General features: G+C 42.2%; 1 protein-coding gene across 8 annotated transcripts in view; it reads left to right on the top strand.

Moving 5' to 3' along the window:
- LOC134645520 (rho guanine nucleotide exchange factor 9) overlaps nt 1–19,967 on the top strand; it is a 48,319-nt gene that overhangs the window by 10,840 nt on the left and 17,512 nt on the right. For 2 of the 8 annotated variants that reach the window (XM_063498994.2, XM_065469925.1), the window contains 4 exons: nt 15,046–15,225; nt 16,287–16,376; nt 17,367–17,567; nt 19,566–19,745. In XM_063498994.2, coding sequence (XP_063355064.1) covers nt 15,046–15,225; nt 16,287–16,376; nt 17,367–17,567; nt 19,566–19,745 — 651 coding nt within the window. Of the gene's footprint in view, nt 1–9,460; nt 10,209–11,876; nt 12,098–15,045; nt 15,226–16,286; nt 16,377–17,366; nt 17,568–19,565; nt 19,746–19,967 lie in introns of those variants that run through there. The other 6 variants (XM_063499020.2, XM_063499003.2, XM_063499027.1 and 3 more) reach the window with 6 other exon arrangements.

The following is a 19,967-nucleotide window of genomic DNA, read 5'->3' as shown; positions in this document are numbered from 1 at the left end:
CTGTCCACTGCTAGTGTAGCACCTTGAAGGTGCACTGCATTGTCCTGTATAATATATAAAACCAATTAAACTAAGTTTGTGAGAGAGACTTGTGATGATGCCAGGTTTAGCAGAGAAAGCTGTAATTTGAATTGCCTATTCAGAAATAGGTTAGAAAATACAAATGTCAATAAATAAAAAGTAGCTAACTTTCAATATGACATATATTCATAAGGAATATGTGTAAAATATATTTATTATATTTAACAATTTATTAAAAGAGCTAACGCTGGATGTATTCAGTTTATATTGATGGTCAGCTCTTTGAAACCCCTGTTATCTGTGATTCTTTACTCTCGCTGTGCACATTTAGAGACAGTCGCTCTGATTTGAATTACTTTAACTAACTTACTCGGTTGAGTGTTTGGAGTCTGAATAAAGAAATAGCTCCGGCCCTGGTCACTTTATCCTGCATTAAAATAATGAGACAGAAGCTAACTGTCTGTACAGTGTTCTCCTAGTTAGAATGTATCCTGCAGGCCTCTGTGAAAGATGGGCTGGATTTTTCTGGCAGCTGCCACTTCTTGTGTACATTATTTAGCTTAACTTTCTGCCTTTGACCTCCCCGGCTCCCAGCTACGCCACATGCGGCTTCAGAGAAAACCCTCCATCACATCCACGTATTATGCAATCTCCTTGCTCCTTGTAGTTCTTCTTCTTCATCCCCCCCCCCCCCCTCCCCGTCTCGATCCGCCTCCCTTTCTTCATGACCTCAGCGCTCGTCATCCCTCCCTCCATCACATCCATCTCTGTTTTCTCCTCTGTTCACATCAAGTTTTCTCCCCCCCCACTGCTTTCTGTGCTTGCTTACCTTCTCCCCCCTCTTCATCTATTCCTCCCTCCAGGCATGTGAAAACACCTGCTTCCTGTGGTCTGTTGTGTGGATGTGAAAGCTTGTGTGTGAGCACAAGAGCACAAAGTTTTAGAGCCTGTGTGCAGTCGTATATTTTAGCTTTTCAATGGAAGATGGTTATCAGACAGTCTATTAAGTCTTTGATGGCAAGAGCTACCCTAACAAAAAAAAGAAAAGAAATAAGGTGCTCAGAAGCAGAGAACAAGCCAAACAAGCTTTCACCCAAATATGGTTTCACTGCAGAGTTTTGCATTTCAATCTGCTGTTCTGCTTTTGAACTCTTGTGGTGTGGAAGCAGTGAGAATGTAAAATCGTTTTCGCTCAGAGGACAGGTGGAGGTTTCTAACCATCCCTTCAGTTTGTAGCTAGTCGCACATCTATGGCATGCACTGTGTGATAGTAGATTAGAGTGAAAGCGTGGACTCATCACTGCTAACTGCTGTCCCACAGAATATGTGAGAAATGTTTTACAGGAAAAATCTAAACATGGACATTTTTTACTCCTGAAGAGCCGTACTGGAGCACAAATACCCAACAAGCAGCGCATGCAAATCATCCTGAGTTGGAAAAGTCAGGAAGAACAGGAAGGCACTTCTCTCTACATGCTTCCGGGGGGTCTGGGCTGCAGGTGGCAGCCAGTGGCTCTGATGAATGGTGACAATAACACATGCTTACTACACACACAGCCAGCACAGTCGAAGTGTAGTGAAGCAATGCCAGTTTATACAACCAACCTAGCAAAGGCCACTTGACTTTATCCCTCACACTTTAGCTGGGGTCTCTCCAGCGACGAGTCTGTGGGCTTCATGAAACCACACACTGACTCTCACGCTGAACAGAACCATAACTAAGAAATTGCAGTTACAACAGTGCTTCCTATTGGTTGCAATGTCTTAAAAGCTGCCTCACCGTTACACACTTTGTTACGTTAGGTAAATATTTTAACAGAAACAGAGTTCTCCCCTCTATTAGAAGACATTTGAAAGCGGTCATTTAAATGCATGTTTTATCACTGAGATGATTCAGGGAGGCAGCTTAATGAGTGAAAGGGATATCAAGATGATAATTTAATGGCATCTTTCATCATTTGATGAAATAGTCACTTCTGTTATCTTCGTTAATCGTCTTTAAAGAAACATTTTTTCTGTTTGGGAAATTACACGTATTTCTCAAAGAAGAGAGATGAAACTATCGTTACAACTCACATAAATGTGAAGCTACAGCCAGCAGCTGTGTGGCTTACAGCAAACACTGACAGCTTGAACAAGTGCTTTCAATCTCATTAGGATTTTTTCTTAATAGAAGTGCGGGAGGATAATGCTGAGATTCATTTGTTTATTGCATGTTTGAAGCTATCAATGCACAATTAAATTACTCTCTGTTATACGGTTATGACAGTAGCGTGGTAAGCTTCTGTCACAGAAGTGCGGAAAACAGGTGAGGCGTGCATCAAATGAGTTTCTAATTTTATATGTTTAAAAAATCTTCAAAAGGTTGCTTTCATTCCACAGAGAGACTTGATGTGGCATTCCCTAAGTTCAGCCTGTGTTTATTCAAAGACTTTCCGTCTTTAGTTCTGCTAGCGCTGCACAATGCTATGCAGTCTCACCAGGGACTGACCCAAAGACCACAGTCGCTGGACAGATTCAGTTTGTTCTGCAGTCTCAAGAACACACAGATACTGTATTGATTTGTCATTAAATAGCAATTCATTCTCATGACTGTATCATGCATGAGCAGGACTATTTCTCTTGAAGCTATTAGGCCCCGGAGTGTTTTGATATCACTTTTGAAATATGTATCCGTGATTTTGTCTGCCCTACTTGGCATCTATCTTACTCTATTTCTCAAATCTCTCCGTGCGCTGACCCACTGACTCGACTTTACACTAAAAGCCAAATTGAGCTGAACGAATAAACAGCTGATGCCTGAACAATGGTGACAAAACTGCGTTCAGGAAAAGTCCAGCACTTTATTTTTAGGGCGCTTTTGTGGCTGAAAGGCCTGGGAGGAAGCAGGAAGTCAGTGTGGTTGCCGTGGGGATGGGAGGAGAAGAAAAGAATTGGAGCAGACAGAAGGGAAATGGGTGTGGTGGGCTTTGCCTCCTATTAACTAAATACCTACTGACCACAAACAGATTCATTTGCTAGCACTGAAACTTTGCAGTCTTTTTCAGAGAGAGGTCATAAGATAGTGGCGACTTTTAACTAATCCAAAAATGAAAAGTAAGAATTAAAGTCAGTCTCAAAAGAGCTGATCCCAGACCAGCAAATGAGCAGCGCTTGTCTTAAACTGATATCATGTAGAATCCAGCTTTTACCCTGGGGCATAAATTACAGGTTAATGTTCTGTCATATGCAGGGGTTTTTCCCACATTTTGCCAGCCTTGTTCAAGGACGGCTGTTTTTACTTAGCTTTATTCTAATATTATTTAACCACCAAGTTGATATATAAACATGCACTGCATTAGCTGCTGTTCATTGGACCGACGCATTTACACAGCTACCGTATTGTTCAGGGGCATCAGTATCCCCTAATGTATTCAGGCCTGTAGGAAAAAAGTCTGTCTACCTATTTTAAGCAGTTTATCTCAAACAGCACATGTTTAGTATTAGATTTAATAAGCATTACACGTGTTAGCAATTTACACTGTGACAGAAGAACAGCAGCAAAAGTGAAAGGGATGATTTACAAGATGGTATTGAGACCTGCTGTGATGTATGGTTTGGAGACGGTTGCACTGACAAAAAGAAAGGAGGCCGATCCGGAGGTGGCAGATCTGAATATGTTAAGATTTTCATTAGGAGTAAACGGACAAGAATATTAGAGAGACGGCTAAGGCTGAGTGGCTTTGAGACAAAGTTAAAGAGAAAAGGCTGAGATGGTTTAGACATGTGCAGAGGAGGGATAGTGGATATACTGCACAAAGGATGTTAAAGATGGAGTTGCCAGGCAGAAGGAAAAGAGGAAGACCTCAAAGACGATTTGTGAATGTAGATGAAGAAGGACCTGCAGAGGGTTGATGTGACAGAGGAGGACGATAGGGTTAGGGTTAGATGAAGGCAGATGATCTGCTGCGGGAATCCCTAAAGGGATCAGCCGAAGGAAGAAGAAGCAATTCACAGGAAATTTGTAAAGATGCTTAGGAAATGTAAAAATGCTCCTTAATTGCATTGAGTTGTTTGTCAAGTCTTTGGGTGTGTAATGACAACAACAGTTGACTGAAAAGTCATGTGACTCACTGTGTTTTTATCAAGGCTGCTGTCTACTAACTTCTGGGAACTTACACAGTAAATGAGTCTGTGTGAATGACGCTTTCTACATGCTGTTACAACTTGATCACTTACATGCAAATTAACTGTCAACAGTGTGTCATGGACATAGTTTGGGACTCGTTAGAGACATAACACAAGATTTTACAAAAACCTGTCACCATTGGAATCTTCTTCCTTTGGTGCTTAGTTTTGGCTTTTAATTATGTTTTTTTTTTTATTAAAACACAGTAAGCAGAAAAAACATTTTACAGTAATAATATCTTCAGAGAACATAAAGTCACTGTGAACATGAACATCATGTTATAAGGTTGTATTGATCTCATATTAAGATCTGCTGAGGTCTAGATGATGTTTTTTTTCTTATCAATAAACCCATAGAATTGAAAAAGGGTGCACTTTCTTTTCCACAACTCGATATACAAAAGAATCAGTAGTTATATTCAGACCTACTGAGCCTGGATTTCACCCATTAAAAAAAATTCCCACAATTTACCTTTTATAAATTTCACTCATCTCTCCTTCAAGGTCATCTTCTGATGGCCCTTTGGACTGCCTTCCACACAGATGCTATTTTTAGATCACTCTGCTCTGTCCCCTTGCACTTGTGTCATTGGTATGCACAGTGGATCTTCCCGAGTATGTGAAAACAGCAACATTTCAACTTGAATTTGAACCCTGAATTGTGTTAGCGTGGCTTAAGTAACCTATGTTTTCAGTGCACAGAAAGACGATTGTCTCCCTCAGATGCTGCAGGACATTACAGTACAACTCTAAATTGGCAGTCTGACCCTCTAGGACGAATTAATACTGTACAACCCTGTGAATACTTCATAAAAACAATAACCATGGTCCTGGTTTTGCTTCTAACCTTAAATGCTAATTTGAGGTTCACTGTAAAATTGCAAAGCGTGCAGTGCAGGTAGTCGTGATGGGACCTAAATATAGCAGCAGTCCTGGAGAAAGTCCAGAGGTGCACGATAAGATCACCTTCGGATTGGATAAATACTGGTCTGGTTTGGTTTTTAATGTCTGTGGGAAGAATCCCAGAACTTCCTAATCGTTACTCGGGTAAATATGAAAGTCAGTTATTTGTAGACTAGTAAAATAGACCTTTGTTTACGATTTGCATGTGAGCAGTTCTCTCATGGGTAAAACATGTCCCAGTGAAGTGGGGAGCCAGCAGCTGCTTCTGTGAAAGCGGTTCAGGGTCATTTTCACATGAGTGGATGAAGAGTGATGTCACTAAATTGACTGTCAGTTCGGTTTAGTGGTTGACAGTCCTGAAATTGGTGCAAGTCATACGACTGAGCTGCGTCTGTGCTCGTTCCCTAAGTAATGCACATTCACTAAGTGTAATTTCAGACTCATTTAACGTAATTCTCTGCCGGTGGGAAATATTCTGCCGTTTATACCATCTCTTTTTTTTCTTCTGTATATGTATGAGTATATTAGCATTGGTGTCTGTGCAGATTTAGACTTTCAGATGTGACCTTTGTTGTCTAAATGTCAGGGAGATTGGAGAGGGAGCCCACAGAGGTAGGGCAGGCTTATGTAATCTCCTCACTCTGTGTTGCACACACACAAGCAGAGAGAAGGGGGAAAAAAAGCTTGTTTGAGGACGGTTGTCATATCTCAGCTGTGATGCCTTGTATGGCTCTCTGTTCTCTGAAAGCCAAGCTTTCAGGAGCCATTGCTTTTATCAGCATGTATGTGCAGAAAGTGCCCTGGAAATTATTTATGGCTTTAAAAATACTGATATATTGCACTCCTTTGGTGTTATTCTCTTATTCTGAGGTCTTTTGATCCATTCCAAAGCTCACAGCTCAATGTGAAGTTAGAGTGTAGTTTGGAAAGGAAGTGTGTATCTGTGTGTAGCGTGGTTGACTAGGGAGATGGGACAGAACGGAAGTGATTCTCCTATGTTAATTTACTCACAATCACGTCGTGCTCCACTCATAATCTGCCAACAATCCCGCAGGCTGGGATGTGCTCATGTTCATCTAAGGTATCACTGTGAACATGAAGGCCAAAATTATGTGCATGCCAATGGCAAACATGTGCATCAGATCGGAGCTTGGGCCATTTTGTCCTGTCACTTTCGATAAACTTAAAACAACTCAACACTGAAAAACATTGCACTGCACACCAGACACTAGTCTCCTTTAGGTCTGAAAGGCTGCTCTGTAGTTGTAGTAGTTGTTCCTCTCTCTTTTTCAGAGGACTTCAACTGTTTCCTGCACAAACTTCTAGCAGTTAGAGTTGATTCTGATCCGCAGAAACTTAACAGAACAACCCCACAAGCACAGCCTCCTTTTCAACCATTCAATCAATATGCTCAAAATGCTCCAGTCACACTAAAAGATATCAAACCACAGCTGCACTTGTTTATGTTGGCCATGGGTGTAAAACGCTAACTAAGCTAGCAGTAACAGCAGTCTGTATTTCACATATTTCTGTTGCAAATGTGACAGTTTAGAATATATTGCTACTGACTTTTAAATACTTTATTTCTACAGTGGGCTGCTGTTGAAATCCTCCTCATTTCACGGTGACCGTAGAGTCAGAAAGTTGTTCTTGAGTTTTGTTACTTATGTTTCACCGAATCACAACAGTAATCATCTCAAGGTACTTTACAGTGTAAGCTACAAAAATGACAGAAACGAGAAATGAGCAGGCATTTGGCAACAGTGGAGAGAAATAACTCCAGCAGAACCAGGCTCAGGGAGGGAGGCCATCTGCCACGAGCGGTTGGGGGGGCAAAAAGAAAAGCACAGAGATCACAAGTAACAAACAGGACAACACACAAACAAGAGGAGAGAGAAGACAGAGAAACGACATGCAGTTGTGGCATCTAAGCACATTTGGTGTCGAGGGGAGGGGATCGAAGGAGAAGTGATTTACAGGGAGCCGCTGAGCCAGTGTGGGCGGGAGATTTGTGATCTCCCTTTCTAGTGCCTGCACCTTCAGTTATTACTACTACAGAAACATAATTTAAGACAATAATGATGTCACATGGCTCATTATGGCCTTTAAAATACACTTTGGGGTATAATTACAGTTGTTGTTTTTTAAAATATCCTTTATTTTTGGGAAACAGTTACCATGATCTGGTTCTTTTACAAGTGATGTATATTGTTTAGTTTTTCTCAACTCTAGCTGAGGGTCTGAGGTCTACCAGCACTGTCAGGTTTGACATACTATGTCCATAAATCCATGTTTGCATAGATCATTGTCAAACAAAGCACATCAAATACCCAATCTTTTGATGTCTAAGATATTAAAATGTAAAAATGTCCAATGGGTGATTTCTTTTAATTAGGCACCGCTTGGAACTGACATTTCCTCCGTGAGATCAGTTTCAGCCTTTTTATTGCAGCAGGCAACTGAAATAATTTTTCAAAAGTGGATACCAGTGCTGAAATTTACACGTTTGTCCCTCTGGAGCCATTAGTTTTATGAAACCCATTAGCCACTTGAAGTTTCAAAATTTTCCAACTGACCTATCATTTTTATCTAAGGAAACTGATTTATTACACAATTTCAACCACTGGATACATTTCACAGGTATTTCTCTTGATTTATATGATGTCAAAATTTCTATGAAGTCAAATTTATAACTTAGAAACCTAAGCACCTAAGAGCTTCTTCATTGCAAGTAAAATAAAATGATGGCAATGACACATACAGCATGTTCATTAACGTTCATGTAGTACCAGTTTAGTCCTGTGCAATTCAGTGAACATCATATATTTGATCCCTGGTTGCGCTCTCTCGTTTTTCTTTTTCATTGTTTTATAACTATTATTATTATTAACAGGTTAACCCAGAGAGAACGATGACTATTTACCACCACACCAACAGCTGCTTCAGTTAGCCTGACAAAGCAGGTCTTTGGACCGGTCCAAACCTAGAACCTTTTTCGCTGCGAGGCAACAGATGCACCACGGTGCTGCCCACCTGTTTGTTATATTGGCTAACTCATGTAACTAATTTAACTACACAGTCAAGTTACTTAATGTTCTGCCCTCTCCTAATTTAGTCAGTGGTAAATGGGCTATAATTTACATACATAGTGCTTTTTTTCCCCTCGAAGCACTTTTTACACTGCAGGCTGCATGCACAGATACATTTTCAATGCTAACACACATCAGGGGATTCTTGGGGTTTGGTTTCTTGCCCACGGTCACTTCAGCATATAGATCCAGGATCGACTCACCAATCTTCTGAAAACTATGCAACCCACTCTAAATCCTGGGCCCCCATGAACAGGATATCTGGGGGGCATAGGTGAGAATTTTGCCACCAGTGAGGAGTGCAAGGGTCCACCCAAGAGATGTGACAAACACCATAGAAATAGTGAGACTACTGAAGACATGTACATGGTTAAACGTGTATGATTTAACAATAAAGTCATTCAGAAAAAAAAAATCTAGTTTACTGGAAAAAAATTTACTTTGTTGCAACTTAATTGTTTAATACTACATTTGGAGGCATCTTCCATTTTAAAAAAGCAACAACAGCAACAGGTAACATTAAAACTGTACAGAAATTGAAAAAAAATAATTGCAAGGAAATGGTGATCTTAATTTTATCTCTGCCCTCTATGGAGAGTAGTGTCAGTGTCCTCGTCTTTTATGTAAGGAACTCTTTCTTTATGGATGCACTTCCTTTGTTTTTGGAGCACTTTATTAGATACTAGAGCAAAGGTAAGTCTGCATCAGGCAGAATTAATGTAGCATAGATGTGGCTTGGATTTTGAACTGCATATGCAAAAAAGGTTGCACTGCAAATGAAAGAAATAACTTTTAAGGTTAGCTCCACAGAGTACATCTAGTCCAAGTTCTCCAGTTAAGTGCACGCTGGACCGGTCTTCACACGATCTTAGAACTTAAAACTTGATGTTCATCTCATGAGGTTCATCCACTCCAGCAGGACTGAATTGGACACTTTGATCCCCGAGAAACCGTTGCATGTCCGAGAGATGGCACCTTTAAACGATCTTCTTGCATCAGTGAGGTGCGCCCGGTGCACCAGTGGTAATGCAGAAAGTGCATTTATTTGAATGTCAAACCAGCTCCTGTCTGATGAATCTGCTGCCACTGATAAATTGGCAGACATTATGCCAATAAAATTATAAGATGGTGATCACTTTGAGGAACATGCATCCATTACTCTGACATTTGTTCTCCTTCATGCCGGGGTTGTTAATGGTAAATGATAAATCACCACGGCACCACCGCGATATTTTTAGATGGGGTGGGAGATGAATGAGGTTATGATTCTGGTCTCAGTGGTCGATGTAGTCAGCGAGGGGCTGGCTGTGCCCCTCCCCCGGCTGTAGGTGATGGCTGACGCCGGTAGTCTAGCGGCAGAGAGCTGATCACTATTAACACAGGACCGCCTCTCAGGCTCACAGCCGTTCTCCCTGGTCCCCCACTCACCGGAAGGCAGCTCAGCAGCTGCGAACAGCCTGCGCACAGCCTCCCTCTTGTGTGCTCTGAGAATCTATTGGCCTGAGAGACGGTCGGGTTGAGGGAAGAGGCGAAACACCGGCAGGTGTTGACTAGCGGGGAGAAATCGCGGTGCAGACTGATGACGATGATGATGGTGAGGATGATGCATCTCTTCCCGTTATCTTTATGAATCGCATCGCGCTGTGTGGAGAGAAGTAGGGGCATCTTTTCGTCATTTCTTGCCTAACTGTAATGGAGGATTTCTGGTTGCTTTGAGGCTGCGTGTCTAAGCGTGGAGAGCTGAATACCGCCCGTAACTGAGAGCACAGCTCAGCATCGGCCCGCAGCGCTGCGCCATGGCCTTGGACGTCCAGACTTGCGCGGTGTTTACGGTGATCGCGGTTCTGGTGCTTGTGAACGTGCTGTTGATGTTCATCCTCGGTACTCGTTAAATGGATCTGCGCTTGGGGCCCGGTTCGCAGCGCAGCGCACTTTCACACAGGAGAGGAGAGAACAGCAGTGCGCGTTGGTCGAGAGCGGGGACACCCGGCGCTCCATCACGGCTACGCGTTGAAATGAATGACGTTGGTACAACATAATGTATTTCTGTTTCTTCCCACCACCCTACCACCACCCCCCACCCTCTCCCTCCTTCCAATCCTTCGTTATGTTTTGTGTCCTCCTCCCCCCCGTTTGTGATAGCTAGTGTTGTCTGGTGGTGGTCGTAGTTGTGCGGATACAGATCTGTGATGCGCTTACCTTTTTCTGTGGTGACTGGAAATTCATTTCCCCCGCATAATAGTATAAACATCTCCCCTCCAACCCACCTTCCCCAACCCCACGTCGATCTTCCCCTCTCCTCCATGTTGAATATTGTGGATTATGCGCATTGATGAATTTTATTCTATAATAATATGACTTTTAGATGGGGAATGAATGTGACGGTGTTTTTTAAATCATTCTAACAACATCCTACTGCTGCGTAAGGACTTGTTTTTTTTCCTCCCTTTTGTGATCCACTGTAGCCTCATCCACAATATGGCAGCTAATAGCTGTGCTGTGATATCTCCCCACAAGTCAGTGTGATATTTGTAGCAAATAGCGGTGCAAGTGAGAGGTTTGTGCTGCTGATCGCACACTCTAGAGCATCATTGTAGTCTCAGCTGAACAGTAACCAACAGCATGGCAGGGCTAGGCCTAATAAAGAAGGGCCTCATCACTCCAGGTTTCCCCCATTTTAGATTCAGCTAAACTGAGCTCCCATTTCACAGCCCCCCCGCCCCCTCCCCATATTGTGCCCTGTTTTCTCTCTTGCACTTGTAGCACCTGTTTCTGAAGCCCACACGTTATGTCACCCAGGCACTAAATGGTGACTAATAAAAAATGCATCATTATATATTTCTTTCAGATGAAATGCAGTCCAAGTGAAAAGGCTTGTCAGCTGGAGATGACAAAAAAAAAGTCTTTTTCCTTCCATTCCCTTCCAAGTGCACCGCCATAGTCTAATAAAGGATTGGAGGCAGGTGTCATGAATGTTGAATGAACGTCTGAAATAGATATTCTGAAAGCCCTATCCCAGAGCTGTCCATGACAGTCCTATTAATAGGGATGTTAGACTCGCCAGGTTTTCTGAAGATACTGTATGTGCTTCCTCACACTCACTGCTAAGTGCTGTGTGTTTTCTGTGCGTGTGCAGTTAAGTGATAAATGTTGTACTGCAGGTGCCGTGAGATGTGTATTATGAACACAGATACCTCCATCACATGCTGTTGCATGAGGGCTGGTGTTTTCATCTCTGTGGCTGGTACAAACTCATAAACAGCATCCCCCTTTCGGAGACCCCCGCAGGACTGTAAGCATGCAAATCGTCACAACGTCATAAGATCGTAACGTACACCGCAGTGGCTATGGGTCACATGGCCAACAAACAGAGTGCTAATTACAGATGTGTTGCTCACATGTAAGTATGCGAGCATGTTAAGTGATGTGGGTGAGAGATAGTCTCGAGTGGGTGTTATCTGCTGTGCCTTTTCAGTCTGCGTCCTGCGCACATCCCGAGCGTTCACACGTTTGTAATTCCTCCAGGGCAGGTGCCTTCTAATAGAGTTCTGTTAAATGCTGTGCAGTCAGAAGTGTCAATGTGCAGATGGTGTGCGTGAGTGGGACAGCGGCGTGTGTGAGGATTTGTGTGCATTTCTCACCGGTTTTAAGCAGAGCATCTTTGATTGGCTCCCAGACTCAGGGTATAAGTGTATTACATAACAGGGTTGGCAGACACAGGGAGGACGGACCGCGAGACTCACTCGGTGCATCGGAAAGAGAAGCCTCTTTCTGGAATACACTACCTTGTTACTTTACAGCTCAGGCTCTCGCGGAGGACCGTCACCTATTCCAAAACAGGGATTCGATTATCATGATCGTATGAACCGGACTTCTCCATGCATACACTCTCCGAACAGTTACATGCCACAAACATGGTAAGGTTGGCTAAAGGCGTATGTGTGTGTGTGTGTGTGTGTGTGTGCGTGCGTGCTTGTTCAGGGATGCTATTGGTACTTTGGTGCAGCTGTGCTAAGGCTGGATACAGAGGAGGATGTTGGAATGCAGTGGCTTTGCCAGTGCAGTGAATGCTGATGTGTTGCGCTGCAAAGATGATATAAGCAAGTGAATCTGCTTTCTATTCGTACACATTTCTGTGTCAGGCTCCATGTCTGTGCTCTGACATGTAACAGAAAGCACTGTCACATACGCCTATATAAAGGGAAAGATTCCTCTGCATTCATTTGCATTGACCCAAATACGGGTTTTGCGGTTCAGAGATATCTGCTTAGCCCTCTGATCTTTCATGTTGGAACTGCAGTGTGCCCATAATGATGACATAGGTCATGACAGCTGATAGACACACATGTAATGATGAGTATGATGAGCAAGCCCTCTCTGTGCTTGGCTCTGTGTGTTTACTGTATTATCCAGCTAGGTATGGGGCCGTGCTTAGGCGGGAACGGGGCAAGATTGATTATGTAATGCTTTTAATTTATTCAGACATGTAGAGGGAAAAAAGGATGCAATATATTGGAGAGGGCAGTACTGATCTCATTAGAGAGATGGAGGGATAAACCGAAAGAACTGAGGAGGGAGGAACACTAGCTGTGAATGGATCTCCATCCCTCTTTCCTTTGCTCTTTCTGTCTGTTGCCCGTATTACAGCAGATTGATAGGGACAAGAGAGATTGCACTTGTAGTGAATGGGGCTGAAAATGGAGTGGTGCTGGAGGGACGACGAGGGGGTGGGAGGGCAAGAAGCAAGGCTGACCTCAGTGCCAAGGCTCATCTCTTCTATGGGCTTCTTTTTATGGTGTAAGTCAAGTGGAGCTGATTTAGCTTCCACTAGTTATTCCTTCAGGTGTTTTTTTCCTAATAGATCATTTAAATTCCCTTTCCTGAACCAGCAATGATTTTTTAATGTTTTTGAGCACTACTTATTGGTCCTGTTTCCATGGCAGCGTGACACATGTTTTTGCGGTAACCCTCCTCTCTTCCTGAAGTGAAGCGCTTTGAGATATAGGCTACAGCTATTGTTACCCCAGCTACCTGTCCAAAGTGATGCCTGACTAAACAGACCCGCTTGATGGCATCTTTGATCTCCGAACTGTCTGCAGAGGCCCGTGCTGTTTTCCTTTGCATTTTTAGATTTAAATTGAAATTGCAGTTTGTGATTGATTTTAATATTTAATAGCTGAGTGATACTGCAGTTATTCGGTGGTCACTCTTTGTGTGTGACTACTCTCTCACACACGCACACGCGCCTAAATGTGGAAATATTGTGGTGCACCCTGAAATGTCCTTGCCTCATCCCATCATCTTGTCAATATCAGTGAAGCATCCTCATCTGTCACCATGACGACGGCTGTTCTTTCACTTCCAGGCATGGAAGTCCGTCCCTCCCTGTATTCACTTCTCTGCCCTGATTGGCTTATAGCCCCTGTAGCTGTCTTAGTAATCCATCAGGGTGGTGGTCTTGTCTACAGGTTGGAGGGCCCATGTAGCTGCTGAGTTTGACACACACACACACACTGTGTTGTTTCTTATAGACACACTGCACACTCACTGCATCGGCAGGAAGGTAGAAAAGCAATTTTGTGCTAGAATGAGGTAGAGGCAGGAGGGTCATTTTTGTCTTTTACAATAGGCAAAATAATCTTAGATAATTAAAGAGAAAAGAAACAATTAGCTAAACGTATAAAATGAAAGTAGCTCAATAGGATTATGCAAAGGCCTTAAGAGAAGTAAAGAACTAATTTTGTAGCCATCCCTGTGACAGCTATTTCTACAGGCCTTTGATAAGTCCTTACCTAGAGCCACAGCATCCCTTGTCAGGGTTGGTTAGCGCTGGCTGCTCTGCCCACAGCCCCAGGGACTGGATGCGTGGTTAAGCTCCGGACTGGAGAATGCTGATGAACACTACTGTGGAGAGAACAATTGGGACAAACAGTTGGATTTGTTCCACGGATGCATACACAAGTTTCATGCATACAGAGTAAAAATGTGGGGCTGCACGCGTGCATGGGTTTGCGCTTCAAAAGGTAACAGAGCTAAGTGATCAGTGTGACGGATGGTGACGCTTTAGATTGATGATTTCAGGCACTTAAGAACATGTCTTTTAATGAGAACAACCTTTAGCTTCTCCGGTTCCCCCTAAAGAATACTGATCACCTTACGATCTCTAATTGATGCACATCAAATAACTTTGCTCATGTACGTTGCACAAATTCAATCTTTATTTTTAGTGTCGCATAATGTCCACATTATTTATTCATGATTTTAAAGTCAATAGAAAAGATTTGATGAGTCATCCTTTCATGTTCGGTAGAAGACTGCTGCAGATAAAATAACAAGCCCCAGTGACAGCATGAAGGAAAGGAGATTATCCCTTCACATTTGTTTGCTCCTTAGCATTTATATTACATTAACACATGTAATTATTCTAATGTCATAATGGGCCAATTACCGTCCCTGTGTGGAGACCGGTGCTGTGCCACTGAACACAGAATGTTTCCCCACTAATGGCTCTGCCTTTTTTGTATCGTGGTTTTATTGTTGTGTTGTACTATGATCTGTGTTGGCTATTGTGCTGTTCTATTTGCTATGCAGTCCCAGAGCTGCTAGCGGGCCCTGGCTTTGAGGGCGTATGTTTAACTCCATTAGAAATCTGAGTGGGTTTAACAACAAGGACTCACACATACCGAAGCCAAAATCTGGCATATTACTGTACTGCATTCAGTTTCAGATTTGATTCATTTACCGTTTTGGATCACGTTGGATTGTGTTCTGTTGATCAATGTTTAGTGTTTACTCCTGCTTCACAGCTTCACGTGATCAGAATAATACATAAGGTATTTCTTGTCTCTCCTTCCAATTTCTACAGTTGATAAGTGGAGGTTCAATCGTCAACGCTGAGGCGGTATGGGACCATGTGACCATGGCGGACCGGGAGTTGGCGTTTAAGGCCGGCGACGTCATCAAGGTGCTGGACGCCTCCAACAAGGACTGGTGGTGGGGCCAGATTGATGAGGAGGAAGGATGGTTCCCTGCCAGCTTTGTACGGGTGAGTTAGCTGCAGCCATGGCTGGCCAGCGACCACAGACACAACAGACACCCACACACGTACACAAATGGAGGCACATGAACATATGCACCCGAGCTGATAAATAAACATACTGGAAGGTACACATGCACAATTATTCCGCCTTACACAAACACACTTTCACAAAGCACACACATTAATATGCTTGTTCCACAGTTCCACTGTTAAGTGCTGCTTTATTTTAATAATACATAACACTGAAGAGAGGAGAAAACAGCTAGCGAGGTGCCTTTATCGGATGTTCAGGGACAAGAAAACAAAGATGCTGATGAGCCCCTTTTTTTTTTTTTTTAGCGTAGCATCACCTTCAACTTCTATCCTTGAAATCCAATTAAATTTGCAACATCCTCGCATTACATCATGATTATGTAATAGCACCCATGTCTTAGTTCAGCTTAATCTAAAAACTGCACGCTGCCACTGCTTTCCCTACTACTTTTACTTCTGCTTTCTGTAATTGCACTTCTCTTGGAATGGTGAAGCGTGACTGTACAGGAAGATGTATATTCATAGTTTAACGCTGCGATATGTCTTTGAAATTTCTTTGGATGAAAGCAGAAGGCTTCTCACCTAAAGTCTTAGTCCAAGGCATATATTTGCGGCTATGATATTTGACATCACAGCAAATTTGGAAGCAAGCAGTGAGGCATGCCAGTGGAAATCCATAAAATTGTGATGCGGCAACCCTGAAATATACATTTCAGATACAGCAGGAAAAGGCTTTTATCTGAAAATTAAAAATTTGAAATGAAAAATATTTTAAAAAGACACAATTTATGATGCAAAGTTGAATATATCGTTGAACATTCCTGATGTGGTTTAGTGTCTTTATGAAGGAAGGAAGAATTAGCATCTTTGCTGCAGTTGAAGGGATCCCACAGCAGACAACCCACCCAGACACTTTCCATGGTCATTCCCACCTGTCCACCCTTCCATATTCACTCCTGAGAGGGCAGGGCAGACAGGCTGACTGACTGTCAACCAAAAAGTATCTTTCTGTTCTGTCATTCTCTCTTTCCAAGGTGGAACCCCACCCTCCTCAGCCCCAAACAAAACAGGTTTTCTATATCAACCCCATAGCAACTCCACGGTTCCAAAACACCACGTCAAAGGTGCGTTTTTTTCCCAGCTTCATCTACCCATCCAGCCTGCCCGCCCACCCGCCCGCTCCAGTCTGTCCACGCAACGTGCCCTCGACATTACCAAACATTAACGTTATCACATCATTCCTCAACGGGGTCGATAGAGAGGCAGAACTGATGAGTCAAAAGTAAAGCTAATGTGAAATGTCTCCTTAAAGGGCCATTCTAAAAAAAATTGTACAAATGTATTCATATAGAATTAGATGGATTTTGGAAAAATTACTCATGAGAATGGATCATTCTCTTCAGTACTCTTATTTACTATTGACTCTGACTATTTCTCAGTCTTAATGCTGCGCTACTAGTTCTCGTCTGCAGTCAGTGCTCTACCACCCGTCACTCTGCTTGTCTGTGGCGCTACATTTCTCATCTTGTGTTTGACATTCTACCCGTCGGTTCTTTGATGTTCTCTTGGCAAACTGTGTGTCATCAGGTGTTGGCTGCTGGGCATCTGAAACCACGCTCACTTGGCCCTTTCTATGAGCGAGAGTGGAATACACGATGTATGTGGCTCTCTATGTGTGTGCGTGAGTGTCAGTGAAATCATGAGGTGGTATTTGAGCGTATATGCATGCATATGTGTAGGGGGCAGATTTTGAGTCACACATTAAATGCCCTCAGAATATGTGCTCGGTCTCTGAGAGAGGCTGTTTTATACTCTGGAGTGTTTGGCAGTATGTTTTTTGACATGCTGGACCGAGAGAGCGACTCACTGTCCAAACTACCAGAGGACCTCTTAATGAAGCGCTGTGTTTATGTGTGGGATGTTTGGGTGTGTATGCTTTCATGTGTGACTGGTACCATATTAGGAGAGCTAATATTACTTGTTAATACTAACAATAATCATTATATATGAATATGTTGTCTAATCCTTTTTTTCCCCACCCAACCTTTAAGAAAGCTCTTTACTCATTCGAATGCATGTGGCTCTTGTGTGTGCATGAATGTATTTGTCCTCAGCTGTGGGTGAACCAGGAAGACGGTGGAGCAGAGCCAGCTGAAGGAACCAGTGAGGTACAGAACGGGCACCTGGATCCAACCAATGACTGCTTGTGTCTGGGCTCACCCCTCCAAAACCGAGACCAGATGAGGGCTAACGTTATAAATGAGATTATGAGCACAGAGAGACATTATATCAAACACCTCAAGGACATCTGTGAGGTACTAAACATTGGCACACATTCATAAATCACACATCTATATACACTACTGTTCCCGGCTTTGCTTTAATATGTCAAGTAAGAGCAGGACAGGTTATAAACTATATGGTATGAAGCTGAATTAATTAAAAAGCAGCAGTCTTTTTGATGCTACGCATCTAGTATCTTGCATAAATTCGTAACACTCCCACATTCACACTTTTATTCCAGGCATTTTTTTCCCTCTCTCGTTTGCTAAACAGGCCAAAAATAATGCTTTTTTAGCTAAATGCAAAACCGCAATATGTCAGCTGTACACAGTGGTCCCAGCAGTCCAGACTAAATTTGTCATTATATTATGAATCATCCTGAAGTGACAAGCTAAAATTCACACCTAATAAAAATAAACAAAACCCTGGCCATTTTTTATATTATTAGAATTGCAGCTCTTTAAAAATGCTCCCAAGCCAGGAATCTCAGTCTAATATATAATAAACAGACATGTATCCTCTATAAAGTGCACACATTTGAATATATTAATATCTTAATTTCTAAAATATTTGGAGCTGGTACAATTTTGCCTCTATATGCTGCATCATTTGATTTAAATGTCTTTACAACATACACTGTATACGGCCTGCTTTTCCCTGGCATGTGTCTGGTCTTTAAGCAGTGGTATCTAACTCGCTAAGTTAGATATTTGATATCACTGTTATTTACTGGCCACCACACTGATGATAAAATGCACTTGACTGATTAATCATTAGCAAGTGTGAGCACCTAACAGAAGACGTTTTGGCACTTTGCTGTTCAGGTGTGTGCTCACACAATCTTCCCAGGAGTAAATGTCCCAGCATATTCACTCCATCATCAGACTGTGTGATGCTCGTAAAACCTCCAAAAAACCCCAACGCTACATCTCAGACTCTGCAGCCCTCGGTTAGCATGTTAAAAGTTCATGACAGTACAATTAAAGAAAGACTGAACAAGTATGGCTTGTTTGCAACGTTTGCCAGGAGAAAGCCTCTTCTCTTTAAAAAGAACATGCTAGCACTGCTTATGTTTTCATAAGCATCTGAACAAACAACAAGACCTCTGGAACAGCGTCCTTTGGACAGACAAGACCAAAGTGGAGATGTTTGGCACTAATGCACAGCACACAGCAGTGCTATATGCTAGAATAAACAGTTTTGAATTTAGACGATTTCCATCACATATTTTCCAATCATCTTTCCCTAAACTTCTCTATACATGTTTGTATTTCAAGTCATATCTAGGTAAGCATCTTGTTTAAGAATAGTTGCAATAAAGCGTGAATTTTACCTCTGCACGTCTTGCTAATGTAAGCAACTTTCATCTTCCAAATATTCACGGACATGCACGGGCAAAACAGTCTAAGGATATTTCTGAGCTGAGGAACAGATTTGAACAAGCTCACTTTTAAATAATAAAAACTGAAGTTGAAGAGCTAAAAACCAGACCAAGCAATCAAAAATACAGATGTAGAATATTCTGGATTTAAAAAGCCGGTCAGTTCATTAAAGTAAGTTGCTTCGGTGTTTTAGAAAAGTTACAGAGAAGAAGAAATTTTGCACTGCTGAAGTCAAAATGATGCTAAGATTTTTTTTTTTAATTACTTATTAGATGCCTGTAATGGTTTTTATGTTTCTCAGATGTTTTAATTCATCACCAGTAAATGACTTGATTGTTGAAATGTCACATTTCTCAGATACAATAATGTGAAGTCCCTGTTGTGATTATGCATATTTGAACTGAGCCTGACTTCAAGAAACAAAACAAAAAGGATTAGCATGCATATTTCACAATGACAGCAGGGAGAATTCTGGCTATCTTATATCAGATCTGTTCCCAAAGTGCCAAAGCTTCAGGGCATTTAATTAACTACAAGCAGCCATGGCACAGTTCGAGACCTGATACTCATTTTGAAAAATGTTTGTGCTCATCTGAACAGGATCATCTGTCAAAGCCTCACTGTAGCTGTAACCGGTGTTGTTTGCAGGGCTACTTGCGCCAGTGCAGGAAGCGCGTGGACATGTTTAACGACGACCAGTTAAAGGTCATCTTTGGAAACATCGAGGACATCTACCGCTTTCAGATGGGTTTTGTCAGAGATTTGGAGAAACAGTACAACACAGAGGAACCGCACCTCTCTGAAATCGGGCCGTGCTTTTTAGAACACGTGAGTATATTTTAGACAAACTTAGACCAAAAATAAAAGAAGAAGAAGAAGAGAATAGATTTTTCTTTTATCTCGTCTCGTTATCTTGAGATAATATTTAAATTGTGGAGCTAATTAACCAGCTAACAGCATCCTAAGATAAGAAGAAATTAATGTTTTAGAAACCATAATCACTCCCCTATTTATATGATTTTTCTTTTTAATTATCCTGATGATGTCCAT

The sequence above is a fragment of the Pelmatolapia mariae genome, linkage group LG2 (genome assembly GCF_036321145.2).
Source record: "Pelmatolapia mariae isolate MD_Pm_ZW linkage group LG2, Pm_UMD_F_2, whole genome shotgun sequence".
NCBI lineage: Eukaryota > Metazoa > Chordata > Actinopteri > Cichliformes > Cichlidae > Pelmatolapia > Pelmatolapia mariae.
Note: the sequence above shows the minus strand (reverse complement) of the source record. Positions and strands in the feature narration are given on the sequence as shown.